Source organism: Bactrocera neohumeralis, chromosome 5 (assembly GCF_024586455.1).
Source record: "Bactrocera neohumeralis isolate Rockhampton chromosome 5, APGP_CSIRO_Bneo_wtdbg2-racon-allhic-juicebox.fasta_v2, whole genome shotgun sequence".
NCBI lineage: Eukaryota > Metazoa > Arthropoda > Insecta > Diptera > Tephritidae > Bactrocera > Bactrocera neohumeralis.
This window is the reverse complement of record NC_065922.1, coordinates 4,201,493-4,217,107: the sequence shown is the minus strand read 5'-3', so window position 1 is coordinate 4,217,107 and position 15,615 is coordinate 4,201,493. Positions and strand designations below refer to the sequence as shown.

At 42.0% G+C, this 15,615-nt stretch overlaps 2 protein-coding genes across 2 annotated transcripts; both read right to left on the bottom strand.

Moving 5' to 3' along the window:
* Nucleotides 1-133: 133 nt before the first annotated feature.
* On the bottom strand, nt 134-2,127 carry LOC126758141 (uncharacterized). The gene is made up of 3 exons (XM_050472215.1): nt 1,802-2,127; nt 1,207-1,747; nt 134-1,147 (listed from the first exon to the last, which is right to left on the bottom strand). The coding sequence occupies exons 1-3, from the start codon at nt 2,125-2,127 to the stop codon at nt 134-136; spliced, it is 1,881 nt and encodes a 626-aa protein (XP_050328172.1).
* A 934-nt stretch (nt 2,128-3,061) lies between these two features.
* LOC126758140 (uncharacterized) lies at nt 3,062-4,630 on the bottom strand. Its single transcript, XM_050472213.1, has 2 exons — nt 4,181-4,630; nt 3,062-4,069 (listed from the first exon to the last, which is right to left on the bottom strand). The coding sequence occupies exons 1-2, from the start codon at nt 4,628-4,630 to the stop codon at nt 3,062-3,064; spliced, it is 1,458 nt and encodes a 485-aa protein (XP_050328170.1).
* Between the last annotated feature and the right edge of the window lie 10,985 nt (nt 4,631-15,615).

Sequence of the window (15,615 nt, the reverse complement as noted above, 5' to 3'; positions counted from 1 at the left end):
TTTATAGAAGCGATTTTTATTCGGATACACAGAACTCGTGTTAAAAAAGCTAGGAACAATTTGATTACTTCTCTAAGTTATATTACATGGTTTTCTTCTAACATTTCATTAATATTTTTTTTGCAATCCTCGCTTAATAGTTCAAAAAATCCATCAGCATTTTAGTCAAAGGCGATCGAACTGTCCAAAGCTCCAAGAGGAAAATCAGAATGCATAGAATCATTAGAGCTCCATAGAGGCTAAATATGCCCAGCAGCAGGAACAGTGACAACTTCACAGGCTCTTCTGATTCAGTGATCGGGTTAATGGAGCGATAACTTTTCTCAAATTTATCGACTATGCCTACTCCAATGAACTCGAGAATAATTCTGTTGATTGGCCAAAGCAGATAGGAATGTTTGGGCATATACATTGTGAGCGGCGTCATTATCAACTTTTGCGGCAGAATTGCCACCCTTTCATCCTCCGTGGTCTGTTGATAGTTGTAGTAAAGCAATGCTGGTTCGATTATAGTCAGTGCTTCCTTAGAACCGTGAGCGATTCGTTTCAATATCCTCGGCATAGTATTTTTACCGCCGTCAATATGACCAATAGACGATTCGCCAAGCGCTGAACTCAGTAACTCGGTCAACACTGGTGCGGTATTAACTGTTAAATTCTGCTCGACTACCTCCTTAAATGATTTTAACGGTGTGAGTGCGCGACCATCCTGCAACATTATGAAAAGCTGTCCGGTATACGCGGAGCGTAAAACCAATGTGCACAGCAGCCACAGACCCAGGAGATAACGCGAAAAGTTGCGATATGGTAATTGATTATGAATAACATTGCCGTAAAGCGAGGCCCACAGATTGCTGAACGGAATTCGATTGCTACTGCCAAAGACAAAAGAAACAAGACGGCTGCTGCCTAGAAATTTGAGTGCGTATATGAGGAGCACGGCCAGCACGATATTGGAGCCAATCAGCGTCCAAATTATGAACTTAAAAGGTCTCAATAGCCGCTGCAACGGAGAGAGTGGACGTCCATGCGGTATGGCGAGCAATAAAGGAAAGCTCATGTACGAAAAGGTCGCATCCATAACTTGAGACCTTTTTTTCTCATACATTATGTATATAATCGTAATATTTGCGTTAGCTTCCGCTATCTATGGATTGCGTGGGATTTTAAAATTAATATTGCTGCAGCAAGAATACTTCTACTCACCATTTTCGTGACGCCGGTAAGTGTCCCATTTTCATAAATAGCTCCGCGATCTCGAGGTTGTGGATCCACAATTCTTATAGTAAAATTCATAGCTTCTGCTAAAATGGTGATCAGCAAGCCCTCGATACCTTCGACCGATTTGATATGGCCGCTATCCGGATCTTGATCCAAAACTATAAATGGTGGATCGTGCCATGTCACTATAGCCAACTCACAACCATGCAAATTGCGCACTTTAGGGGGGAAAAATTTTTGGTGACCTTTGGGTTTGAACCTTGCCTGGTTGTTGCGAAACGAAAATAGCAGTTCGGGCTTGGCCGAATGACATTTGTTCGGCGTAAACGGGAAATAGGTGTAGACAAACGCAGTTGTGTCCATTAGCAAGAAAACGTTTATATTTATAACGAAAAGTTCGAAAAAACGGGAGAATATACGCTTAACTGTTGTTAAGCGTTCGCTTTCGTTGCCGGTGTAGACGAGTACAAACAAACCACTGCGTTTATATGTGCTCTTGGGGTCTTCCAAATCCATCGCTAGCTCACTGTGATGTATAGAAATAATAATACAGTTAGGTAGCATTGAGCTATCAACTTACTCAAAGGAGTTCCAGTTGTCGATGAACCAAATTGCAGCTTCAGAAAAATCTCCCCAATCAGAGTGAGACTCATTGCCGAAGAGCGTTTCCTCCTCCATAAGAAAGACACGATAGTGCCGGCGCTGCAAATACACCATCACAGCTTCGATAAGCTGCGCCTGATAAGCGTGTGTCTGACGCTTGCTCGCATACTGCGATATAACCAATGGCGCTGAATTATATTTCCCATAAGCGTGAATAATTGTCCAGGCAATGGCCATTACCAGTGTGTAGTTTCCGGTATTCTCAAAACCGCCATTCCCAAGGTCACCCAAAATCATATCCATGTCGATTGTTACGCGAAATCAATTTCCGCAAACTGGCTTCCGCCAGTCCCACATACGAACTATTTAGCATACTGTTCGGTAAGCGGCTCTAGGCCATTTCGACTTTCACTTGCATGTCTGACGCATCCGTTGCACACGAAATGCTCTTAACCAGTTAACCTAGGACGTTCCACTTCCATTAGCGGACATCATTTTACGATGGCACGCTGAATTTTTTACACACCCCTACGCTTGTTGGCACTATGTATGCACGGCCAACATGTTGACGCTGTTGCTGCATGAGTATGATATAAGCCGATCCATTAAGATTTTCGTGATAGTGAAGTTGGCGCGAAATTACATAGATGGGTCTATAATTTTAGATAGCGATCGGCGCGGTATTTATGTAGTTTATTTCCGTAATGGCGCGAACTTGTTTACAATTTGTAAATTTGCTTTACAAAATGGGTATGCTATACGGAGAAGGTCAAAGTTCGAGCTGAGAGTGGTCCGTTGAGAAATGAGGAATATTTAGTTATACAATTCGAAAGACATTTGAGAGTTCAACAGCGATTTTCATATGTAGTCCGACCCTAGATAATAAATCTTCAATCAAAACAGAGCCCAGCAATCGATTTTTTAGTACAATTTTCTTGTCTAAAGTGAAAAATTTCGGAAGTTTGAACGATTAAAGATGTTAAGGACCCTTTATCATTCTATTGGGTAGGGCTTCACTCTTACTAAGTTCGTCCATAAATTATCTCAAAATTATTCTTCTTCTTTACTGGCGTAGATAGCGCTTACGCGGCTATAACCAAGTTAACAAAAGTTTGCCAGTTTTTTTTTCCATTGCATTTTGGCTTCTCAGATATACGAAAGAAAAACTAAAATGGATTTCACATCAAGTATATTTAAATTCAATTTTTAACTCTTTGTTTTGCACTGGCTAAACCTATCACATTGTCCATCCCCATCTGCCCCACAGCAATTCCGCAAGAAATACCAGCGTCGCCAAGGCAACCAACGCCAGGTACATCAAAAACAATCCACCCAGGTCGTCTAAGTCCAGCGCATCGTTGTCCACGGCCGCAACTGGATCAAAGTAACTCACGTCTAGATACTTCTCAGCCCAGTAATCGATCAGACCTTCGCTACGCAGTTGCATGAGTAAGAAATTGAACCGATCAATCAAGTAGCTATGCTTCGGGAAGTATATGGTGATGTGGTGAGCAAAGAATCGGTCGGGCAGCACATAGAAAGCACCGCGTTCACCCTTCGACATCACGTAGTAAGTGAGATAGTCTTTTGGCGAAACGCCAGCCAACTTTCCACCTATTTGCTCCACCATTTCGTAAGTCTTCCATTCATATGAGCTGTTGTTTAATATAATTGGTATGCGACCGCTACGTATCAGGGGGGCCACATTCACCGTGCGCAGTGTAGACGGGGTCATTACCAGCGAGTAACCGGCTTTGATGAGTTCGAAGACAGTTTGTGGCGGTGTACGGTAGAGATCAGTTTGTAGTAGTTGATAGAGAAAGCTCTGATAGGCACTGCGCATCACATAACCATAAATGATCCACATAATCAGTACGAAACGTGCGAAGTTTGTGCGTGGAGTTCGTTGCACGGCAATACCGAGAAACAAGCTGTATGCGTTGATTAAGGGGGACCGTGGTCTCGGATAACCAATCATAATGTGGGCAAGCGCTGAATCCTTGCTGCGATGGTATACAATATAGGCTAGAAGCAGGATTAATTGCAAACTGAATAAGAGTCCAAACCAAGTCCCAGCGTCGAAGGGGAACGTGAATATTTCCAGGGATGAGTAGGTTTGACCAGTCAACTGGGCACCAAATATTTGCCAGGTCTGATAGTACGGCAGTGCACCAGTGAGCAGCGCGCAGCGTTCTACAGTGTAACGGAAACAACCCAAACTTAAGTCCGCCATATGATCGTGCAGCTGTGTAAGAAAGAGGAGATGAGAGCAAGTACTATGTTAGAATAATGGATTGGATAGTAATAAATTTTTGATGAATTTAATGGAAGAAATGCTTAAGAAAGACTTATCTACCAATTGCAAAGCGCCAGTTAGGCTGCCATTCTCCAAGTAGCGACCGCGTTGCTCATCGTTCGCTGGCTCCACCAGCTCCATGCTGAAGTTGAGCTTCTTCGCTAATTCGACAAGCATATCGCCTTCGAAAGAACCCAACTGCGCAAAGCCACTTCGATTGGGGTAGTAACTTAAATACGGCGGCGAATCCCAGACAGCCACTGTGAGCGAGCAATTCTGAAAATCGGTGAGCTTGTTGGGAAAGATGTTCGTCGCCAATGGCTTAGCCCACGTGCCATTGTACGCATTAATTAAACGCACGTTGTTCGCCTTACACGTACTTCTATCCATGAAAGGAAAATATGTGTAGACTTCGACATAATTGGGCTTACTCTCATACAAAAGGCTGACGTTGATGAGATAGTTGCGAAAAAAGTAGCTCAAGATGCTGGTGATGAGCAGATTCGGCATGAGAGATGTATCTGGATCTATTAGGAGTATCAAATAGTGCTCGGGGAAGTCGAAGTCCTTCGTATACAATGCGGGATCCAGCTCACTTTGTGTATTGAACAATGAGTTTAGTTAGACTTAAACGGTTCTTAGTCTATCTGCAATGGCATACTCACCTTAACGCCTGCTGTCCATCAATAAGCAGCAGATTGTAATTTCTTGCGTGGGTTGGGAAGCGTGGCGCTTCTATGGTTTCGATTTGCAGTTTGATGTTAAACATAAATGGCGTCGCACAAGTGAGCAAATCTTGCATGAGGCGCCACGATTGCTTGTGCTTCGCATGGGCGGACACCATCATATCGCTGGAGCTTGGCACGAAGTATCTATTCACAATAGTGCTCACTGCATATCTCACATTGTAGCGTATCGTTGAGTTACACAAGGTGTCCGGCAACTCCATGCTATAAGTCGCATCGGACTCAATCGCGTATTTCAACACGAAAATCAACACGAAATGTCCATGCATGGCAGCTGAAATTGGCGCGGATTTATTCCCTAGATATGTGCGTAGTGCGGCGATGTTACATTGAAGACTGCCGTTATGCAAATGAGTGGAAATATGCGCGGCATAAAGGCAGTCGCATCGGACGTTTGTTCGTACTTAATGGTCTCGGTTGTAATGGCGGGGCGTACCTTCTGACAAAACCGTTAAATTTAAATGAATGCTCTTTCATTGTTGATATTACACTTAGCCATGAACTAGAAATCAATTAGCGAGACCGAGAGAATCGAGAGAGTGAGACAGCTAGATATTGCGTGAAAATGAGACGAGTCTTGTTTACTTTAATAATGTAATATATTCCCTCACTGAAAGCCTAATTACTTGCTCACTTTGTTTTGTAATGGAGAAGAATGGTGGTACATAAAGAGTTGATCATATCAGCGTAAAGGCTGTAAATATAATTGTGTTAAGCTAGGAACAACAATGTGTTGCCTCGTTTATTGCATTAAGCAGCCATGATGTTTACACACTACTGTGGGTCGCGCACAACAGACAGCCGAACATTTTCTACTCGGCTTGTACTCCTGCTCTCTGAGAGCATTCGTCAGAAACTCGGTATAAGGGAACTATGGGACGGCATTTCAAGCCCTTTACGTACAGATGAAACCAACCGAAACCATTAGTTTTCGAAAAAGGCAAATGAGAAGCTGGTACGGTGAAGAGTGTCGTGTCGCAGCGGAGAGAAACCAGAATGCCTACCCCGCAACGTTACAATCGACCACAACACGTTCGGGTTGAGATATATACCGAGGGCTGAAGAGAGAAGCGAAACGAGTTTGAAGACAAAAAACGATAGAGGCCGGAATGCGTTAGGGGTAATGCCGACAGGGGTAATGCTCAAAAATTCTACGAAAAAATGCGGCAACTAACAGAAGGTTTCAAGACCGCAGCATAGTCTTGTAGAACCCCCAGAGGTGATCTAGTGCCTGATGCCCAGAGCATACTAAAATTATGGAAAGAACACTACTCCCTTTCCCCAATCCATGACTATGGATTAAACGTTCCTTTGCCCGACCATGAAGAAGTTCGAATAGCAATTACCCGTAGGAGAACAACAAGGCGGCGGGGGCCGAAAGATTATTAAAAGACGGCGGCGAAGAACTAATAAGGAGCATGCATAAGCTACTTTGTATAATATGGTCGGAGGAATTTAAGTGTGTTCTGCCCAATCTACAAAAGGATTAAAGCCCACCGTCTACCTTATCAGTGTGGCTTTAGACTAGGAAAATCAACAACTAACTCACCATGCGCCAAATCTTGGAAATGACCCGTGAAAAGGCGTACGCTGATAATATTGATATCATTGGCCTCAAAACCGTGCCGTTAGTTCAGCTTTCTGCAGAATGGATAAAGAATCGAAGCATATGGGTCTGGATGGATCTGGTGGTGAATGAGAGAAAGACGAAATATTTCCTGGTCTCAATCAACCAGTCGTCGCACTCGCTACTTGTCTCCAATGTCACTGTTAACAATTATAACTTCGAAGTCGTAGGTAATATCGTTTATCTTGGAACCAGTATTAACATCAACAACAGTGTCAGCCTCAAAATCCAAAGCAGAATAACTCTTGCCAACAGGTGCTACTTTGGATTGAGTAGGCAATTGAGAAGTAAGTCCTCTCTTTACGAATAAAAGCTAAACTCTATAAGTCGCTCATAATTCCCGTCCTGCTATATGGTGCAGAGGCTTGGGCGATGACAGCAACCGATGAGTCGACGTTACGAGTTTTCGAGAGAAAAATTCTGCGAATATCGCATTCCATGTTCTGCGAACTAAAAGACAACGGCTACGTTGGTTGAAAGCTTGCGACGGAGTATCAGGCGGGGGAATCAGAGGAAGAGGATAACCTCCACTCCGTTGGAGAGATCAGGTGGAGAAGGACCAGGCTGCACTTGGTGTCCCGAATTGGCGACAAATTGCTAAAAGAGAAACGATTGGCGCGCTGTTGTTAACTTGGCTATAACCGCATAAGCGGTGTCTATACCAGCAAAAATGGAGAATATCGTAGTTAATGTGATAACTTTTCTGTATAGCCTTCAAACTTCTCAATTTGTGTGTGTTGTCATGTCTGCTTCAAATGTCCGTCGCACCCAAAAGTTCATTCATTATATTTATGGTATATATGCTTCATTCATATTCCTTGTAAAGTCCGATTGATACAAAAATCACAACGGGATTGCAATCAGCGTATTTTATGCGGATTCCCTCATTTTCCAATCGTATATTTCTTGTAAGCCTTACGGCCCCATTCGGCGGCACCCCAAATAAGGTTTACGCATTCTGATATGTGTGCAGGCGGCACGCGTTGCACATGATGCACGACGCGGTGGCATGCTTGTCAGCGTAGGAAATGAAGACCTCACTGCGCCAGCGGCCGCCCACCGACTATCAAGGGCCGAGCCGCCTGGCGCCAGACCCTGCCCGCAACGCATTTCCATATAATGAACTTTTGCCTGATTGCCGCGTACATGAGTGTGTGTGTTTGTGAGGGAATGTTTGTGCATTTGGGTACGTGTGTTGCCACATGCTGTTGCATATGAATCTGACAATGATTGTGTGATTGTCCTCTGCTGTTCCACACACCCAAACAAACGCGACAATGCTTATGCATGAATGTGTGTGATCACCTGCGACATACATACAAGTATGTATGTATGTATATCGGTATGTATGTGTGTAGATATGTATGTATATTCGACTCGTATATTTTCTTTGCTGTCAACATTGCGCATTGTACATGCAATGATTTAATTTCGCTCGTAATTGTGCTGTGGCAGGCAACAACCAAATAACCGCACACACACACACACTCATGCAGTCAGCTGTGGCAGTCGGTTGTTGGCAGCACGACATGTTGCTGCGGTAATTTCCAGTATTTCTTCTGATTTGGTGCGTGTTACGCCAGCCCATATTCATACATATGTATGTACGTACATATATGTGTGTGTGTGTGTCCGCTTGCTTCATCTGCTTCTTCTTCGTTATTTTGCAGTCTTGGCGCACGGCGGAGGGTTGTTGTGTTTCTTTCTGCTGATTTTAATTCAATTATTATTCAAATCATATAACTTCATTTCGCTACTGCTTTGTGGCAGCAACAAATGAAAACATATTTCACGCTGCGCTAATAAAGTGATGACACAATGCAGACAGAATTAGCACAGCTTGCTTGATGCGTGCTGGAAATTGAATTTCGTGATTATTTGCCAACAATTTATTCCACATTTTATAACTGAAAATAACACGAACTTTACTCATGTTGCCGCACAGATGCCGACACTATATGCCTCTACTTGAGCGCATATTAATGAATAAGCTAGTTAAGACAAAAAAGTAAATGAGGACTGCTCATCACGGTTGAAACCCAATGATCTTTATCTTTATCCTGAACCTCATCTTAATCTTCTTTCTCATTATCATCCTGATCCGTTTCCTTATCTTCATCCTTTTTCACATCATTTTCTTCGACCTCATAGTTAACCTCATCCTTATCCTTATCCCTATCCTTATCCTTATCCTTGTCCTTATCCGTGTTCTTATCCTTATACCTACCCTTACCCTTTTTATAAAAGTTTCCTCATCCTTCAGCTTATCTTCGTTCTTATCCATATCCCTATCCTTATCATTATCCTGATCCTTACCCCTACCATTATCTTTATTCTAACTTTTCTTCATCTTCATTCTTGTCCTTTTTCTTATTCTTATCCCTATCCTTATCCTTATCCTTGTCCTTATCCGTGTCCTTATCCTTATCCCTATCCTTATCCTTATCCTTACCCCCATCTTTCTCCTTTTTCTTATCCTTATCATTATCGTTATCCTTACCCCTACCATTATCTTTATTCTAACTTTTCTTCATCTTCATTCTTGTCCTTTTTCTTATTCTTATCCCTATCCTTATACTTATCCGTATCCTTGTCCTTATCCTTATACTTATACCTTATCCCTACCCTTATCTATATTCTAACTTTTCCCCATCCTTCTTAATATCTTCTTTCTTATCCATATTCCTATCCTTATCATTATCCTGATCCTTATCCCCATCCTTCACCTTTTTCTTATCATTATCGTTGCCCTTATCCTTACCCTTATCCTAATTCTTATCCTCATCCTCATCTTTATCCTTATGCTTATCCTTATCCATATCCTTATCGTTACTCTTTTCCCTATCCTTCTCCTTGTCCTCATCCTTATCTTTATAAAAGTAAAATACCCGCTGTTAATATCTTACTGGGCCTTAAAAATCCGTAATAAATACAATGCCGTGCAAAATAATCACTTTTGCTACTTCTCTTCATTTTTCCCTCGCGGCGAAATGCGTTTTCGTTGTGCTTTAATTACCATTCATTATACGTTGTCGCCCGTCATCCATTCCATGCTTTTCAGCCCGGTTTTCATTATCATCCTGCTTTCCTGGCTGTTCGTCATTCACCTGGCTCGAGGTCATTTGCGACATTCATAAGCCTGTTTCTGTCGAATTGTTTACGGCGCAAATATGCCGGTCGTGGGTGGTTGTGTGTGTAAATTCGCGGAAGTTCGATCTCAATATCATAATTGTGTTCATATTTGTGGTTCCACCTGTCGTTCCCATCGCGCTGCCAATTGCTACGCGGTGTCATTGCTACTTCGTTGTTTTTTTGTTGTTCTTTAATAGACTTTCATCACTCATCTGTATGCCGACGGCGGCGTTGTTCAGCACAATAGGGGTTATTAATGTCGCTCATTGACACTTCCGGCGTCGACTGGTTGGTGGTGTCATTCCTTCTTGCCACTTTCGCAGTTGTGTGGGCTTTCTACTGCTGTGGTGGGTTTCTTTTGGATCAGTTGATAAGCTCCGGCACATAATTTTGGCAGGTGATGTGTATCATGAATGCAAATGACACTAATACAAATATATGTAGAATGTGCCAGTTTTGAGATCAAGAGAAAGATCATTAACTTTTCAATATTTGGGTCCATCCTACTTTGGTTACACTTTGTTCCCAACATAAAGGCTTGTGTTTTTATTAAATAGCTGACTCAAATAAAAACTGCAAATATTGCCAAATTGCCTCAATTCAATTAAAATTTACAATAGAAAAATTCTCAAAGCAAATTCCCAATTGAGCGGAAGCTTGGCTCCAAGGCTTGAATTGCAAGTTATAGAGGCTGAGGATTATAACTTAATTGTCATGCTCAGATTTCGTTTCATAAAAGATGCAGCAACAGCAACCAAAGTCTTTCCAAAACCAACAGTTGACAACATTCATTAAAACGCTGCCAACGGTGGTCAAGACTACTGACATGACAACCAAAAAATTGCCACTAACAGTTGAGGAGAGGTAGGCGAGCGGGCAGAGGGAAATTCAAAACGCTCCGAACATAAGGTGCTACATGGAAATCATCCAATCAAATTTAACCAAAACGTCAGCAGTTATTAACTCATACCGGCGAGCAGACGATGACGAGCTCGAGGAAGAATGCAGGCCGACCGAAAATAGTAAATCTCACATGCAGGAATCATCACAGAAGACGTACAGTGAAATGAGCGCATCACGTATGCAAGTGTGGGTGCGTGTGTGTGTGTGTTGAATTGCCTCATGCGTCCAGCAGTGCATATGTGTTGTTCAAACACAGAAAATATCTTCATTTAGTTAAGAACTCCAGTCGAGTGGAATTTGGGGTATCGTTGTGCGCTTGCAACGAAGCAAAAGCTTTCAAGAACTAAATAACTAACTGGTTGACATAGTGACTGCCCGAATACATCTGCATGCTCACACACATACTCCTAGCCTAACAGTCAGCGTTGCATGCGGACCCACTAAGCTATTATAGAGCCATTTGTAGTTTGGTCGACCGGTCAACCAGAATTTAAGGACCTTTTGCGGAACAAGCATTATTGCTTCTATAAATAGACAACATGACAACAGCACGGTCCACACTGCATTATTTTGGAAACACATATCAACACCGAATGGTGTTGGAGAATATACCGAGGAGTGCAAGTAACGTGAGCAGGGGCGAAGAGTGGCATTGCAAGACAATAGGCCTGAAGAGTGTAAGTTGCAGTTTTTGTTGTAGCGGTGCAAGTGAAAAACGTTGCTGACTTGCTGTTTGATTGCCAGCAACCGAAGGCATGAATAAAGTTGCAAGTGGCACTAGACTTACTCAATGTATATACGTACATTTGTATATATTGTGGACTAGCAAAAGTTCGTCACAGTTGTGTATAATTAGAAGGAAAGTCGAGTGACGCCTGTCGCTTGCTCGTATTTTCGAAGTTTGCAGTTGCAGAGGAATAAGGCCGCACTGCAAGGAAATGTTTGTTTCTGCTTAACACGTGTACTCGAATGAACAGAATTGAATGACTTTATTTTCTATATATGCTTGTTAGTACAATCGTTTCATATTTAAATTATGGCGTGTATTTTTGGGTTTGAGATGTAGTAATAGCGCTGATGCCATATATTTAGTCTATCTTTACTCTTAATTTTTTTCATCTTTATCTTTTACTTGTATTTTTATCTTTATCTTTGTCTCTATCTTTATCTTTATCTTTATCTTTCTTATCTTTATCTTTATATTTATCTTTATCTTTATCTTTATCTTTATCTTTATCTTTATCTTTATCTTTATCTTTATCTTTATCTTTATCTCTATCTCTATCTCTATCTCTATCTCTATCTCTATCTCTATCTCTATCTCTATCTCTATCTCTATCTCTATCTCTATCTCTATCTCTATCTCTATCTCTATCTCTATCTCTATCTCTATCTCTATCTCTATCTCTATCTCTATCTCTATCTCTATCTCTATCTCTATCTCTATCTCTATCTCTATCTCTATCTCTATCTCTATCTCTATCTCTATCTCTATCTCTATCTCTATCTCTATCTCTATCTCTATCTCTATCTCTATCTCTATCTCTATCTCTATCTCTATCTTTATCTTTATCTTTATCTTTATCTTTATCTTTATCTTTATCTTTACCTTTGTTTGTCTTTTTACTTGTCTTTACCTTAATATCTATCTCTATCTTTACCTACATACGAGTATAGTTGAGGTATGAAATGGTCACCATGACACTGTTGACAATTTTAAGTAACAAATGCATTACACATGTCTTCTTCATGTTTCACAACAACAATAACAAGCTTGCATATGACTCTTGCATTGAGGTTGCATTTATATGAATTTATCTACATATATATAGTATGCTCTACAAGCAACCGTATCTACTCGTATATTTGAGTGTAACGTGATTTTAGTCAGCTTCATAGTTTTTGCAAGATGTTCACACGAGCAATTAGTAGAAATGTGACTCTTGCATAATGAAAACTACTCAAATGTTTTCTCTTAGATTCTGTATAGTATATTTACATCCACATACAAGCAAATACACACGACGAAATAAAAGTACAAGCTCTCTGGTTTGTCACAGTCGCCGGCGCAAGTCAGGCCCTGTCAGTCCACAATGCTCTGGCCACAGTAATTATAGGTTTGCTTCCTTCACACAGAGTCATATTTACATTTGCTTGTGTGTGTGTGCTGTGTTTGCAGGTAGCTACAAGTTAACTGTAAATCAATTATGCAGGTGCTAGTACTTAAATGCCTGAGCACATATCGGCATACAAGGAGGTTGCAGCGTTGCCATATGTTAAAAAAAAATAATAAACACTATTTATTTAAAAATAATAAGTGGAAATAATATTTGGCGGTTATCAAATTTATTTCAAATATTGTTCAAATTATATTCCCCAAATTAGGTGAAGGCTGCAGAGGTACGTATGATTGGATTTTATAGCATTTTATTATTTTCAGCTTCCTCAAGCATTCATTCTGTACTTTTATGCATTTAAATTTGCGAAATTTAGAGAAATCGCAATTCCATATTTCTAAAATCTAAATTATTATCGCGAAAATGCTTTCAACTGCCATAACAGGCGGCCGTGGCGTATGAGTAACATTTTAAACTTTTGCTGCATTCTGCCAGCAACATTTGTGAGGTCGTCGCAGAATCGTTGACGGAGGCATGTGCATGATGGGTATGTGCCTCAAAACTGTGTCAGCCAATGATTTCGAGCGTTAACTCTTTGTTGCTGCTGTGCCAGTGCTATCAGTGCTCATGTACTACTTAAGTAGTAATTGTTGTTGTAACTAATGCGGCTGTCGTTGACCACTCATTTCGCAACATGAAATTTCAATTAGGCTTTCAAACAGTTTTTTCCAGGTTACAGCATTCGATTTGTCTGCGGCGAATATGCGGAACCACTCAGCGACGGCTGTTGTTGTAGTTGTTGCTATTGTTGCAATTAAAGTTGTTGTTGTCATTTAAAGTTGCACACACTTGTGTGTGTGTGTGTGTGTATTTGCGTACGCCAGGCTGTGGCAGAGCCAACGATTGCTGTGGATTTCATGCCTAACCCCTGTGATGCCTCATCTCGCCCGCCCTCCGCTCCGCTCAGTTTCGAGTGGCAATACTCAGTGGCTTTTATTTAATTTCTCCACTCATTGTTGATGCTGTTTTCGGTCATTTTTAGTCGGCGGCCATTTCTGCTGTTGCATCCACTTTTGCGAATGTTGTTATTGTTGTTGTCGCATTGTTATAGCTGCAGCAGTCGGTGTTGATGTTCGCAATGATTGCATTACATTCATTGCCTCTTAATCCGGGCAACAAAAACGGCAACGGCAACGGCGGCGGCAACAGTTGTGGCAGTGCCGATGACACCAACCGTTTTCCGGCTTTCAACAGGCCGGCCCTCTGCACACACATGCGTGCAAATCGTCTGCATCCTTCATGTACACACATTTACCGTGTATTTCCCCCCCCGAAGCCCCCGCACACACACACGCACGTGTGTCGAGATTTATGGCCGACGAGTTGTAAATGTTGCAACGGTGCAGCCCAATGCGCAACAGTCGTCGGCATTGGTAATTACTGTTGCCACATTTGCCAGTTTGTGGCACTCGGCATTGTTGCAGTTGCTGCTTGCATGGCTGACGCATGCAGCTTTTGATTGGAATATTTTCGTTACTTTCCCTGCGCCTAATGCGATTTTAGGCGGCGAAGCGAGTTGGAAACCGGAGTGAAAGCGAATGACGCGCTTAAAACGACAGCAATGCAATTAAAGGCAGCACACACCACTACCACTGCACACAGTGACACATACACACGCATATTTATACATGCATATTATGGACCCATTCCCCCACTCATCGCTGAACGACCGAAAATGCGTAGAGTGCGCCGCCGCAGAGGCTTAAAGCGGCTGTGCGGTCTCGACTTCCTCGCCTCCAGCCAGCGGTCGCTTGTGTGCGTCCATTGTTTGCCGTCTAAATATTTGCAATGTTATTGTTGCAGCAATATATACGGTCGTTGCCGTTGTTTTTGTATTTTCATTTCTGTCGGTTCTCCGCGTGTTTGCACGCTGCATGCGCCGCTCGGATGTCCTAGCCACACGCCCGTCAGCGCCCAAACCGGTCCATCCTCTTGGTCAGTCTGTGCGCGTTGATTTGTTGCCTCTCCTCAACTTGCTGCATGTAAATATGTACGCGCGGAGGTGTGGCAGATGGTGGGTGTGTGCAACCGTAATGTGATGCGATCATTTACACGTCGTTGCATCGGCCGTCCGGTGATTTTGCGAAAATTGTTCAACAATACAGCAATTGCCAGACGCCGTGTTGTTGTTGTCGGTGTTGCAGGATGAATACGTTGCTGCGTGCTTGCGTTTTCTCTTGTCCTTTACTGATTTTAAATTTTCTTTCCCATTTTTACATTGTTGCTCTTGCGAACGTTTTGCTAATGAATTGTTGTTGCTCACCGTTTATTTGTAAATGGTAAATGAGATCTGATTCCCGCTCCTTTCAAGCAGCGAAGTGCATTTCAAAGTATCTGCATTCATATTTACTATAATAACGTTAACAGTACTCGATTACTGGATGTCTGCAAGGACTAAGAAGACTGTATGCAGGAGAGCTTATAAAGCGAATGAAAGGTCAAAGTTTTTTTTCGTAAAGGCGAAGTAGCGCTGATTGGCCTCTGCAATGTTGTACTATTCATTTGTGCTACCTGGTCCATATTGAGTGCTGGACTTAGGCTCTATATATATTACAAACTTCTAGTCAACATACATTAAAAACTTTTCTTATTGTTAGATATTTGGGTGGATTTGATAGGTAAAGAACTATACAGTGGGCTGCCAGTAGCCCATGGAGGTCATCCATCGTCTTATTCCTGGAAATCCGGGCGCCAAATGAACTTGTCTGCCTATCTTTGTAGAAGATTTTATAAGCTGGTTTCAAAACTTGGGCAATGCCATCATGTTAGCCGTTGCTGGCACGGATTTCCTTCTGCCGTTTGATACTAAGTAAGATTTTAGACGTCGAATTAGGGCACAACAGACCTTACGTCGCCGTACAGTCCTCACTTATTTATCTAATCTAATCTAGACATCGAATTGAATAACCA

What these genes read in the sequence shown, in the direction of transcription:
- LOC126758141 (XM_050472215.1), bottom strand. Translation starts at nt 2,127, where the DNA reads ATGGATATGATTTTGGGTGACCTTGGGAATGGCGGTTTTGAGAATACC. An exon ending in GACAACTGGAACTCCTTTGA is followed by an intron (nt 1,748 to 1,801) that starts GTAAGTTGATAG and finishes TATACATCACAG; the next exon opens with TGAGCTAGCGATGGATTTGG. An exon ending in TTACCGGCGTCACGAAAATG is followed by an intron (nt 1,148 to 1,206) that starts GTGAGTAGAAGT and finishes CGCAATCCATAG; the next exon opens with ATAGCGGAAGCTAACGCAAA.
- LOC126758140 (XM_050472213.1), bottom strand. Translation starts at nt 4,630, where the DNA reads ATGCCGAATCTGCTCATCACCAGCATCTTGAGCTACTTTTTTCGCAAC. An exon ending in TAACTGGCGCTTTGCAATTG is followed by an intron (nt 4,070 to 4,180) that starts GTAGATAAGTCT and finishes TTTCTTACACAG; the next exon opens with CTGCACGATCATATGGCGGA.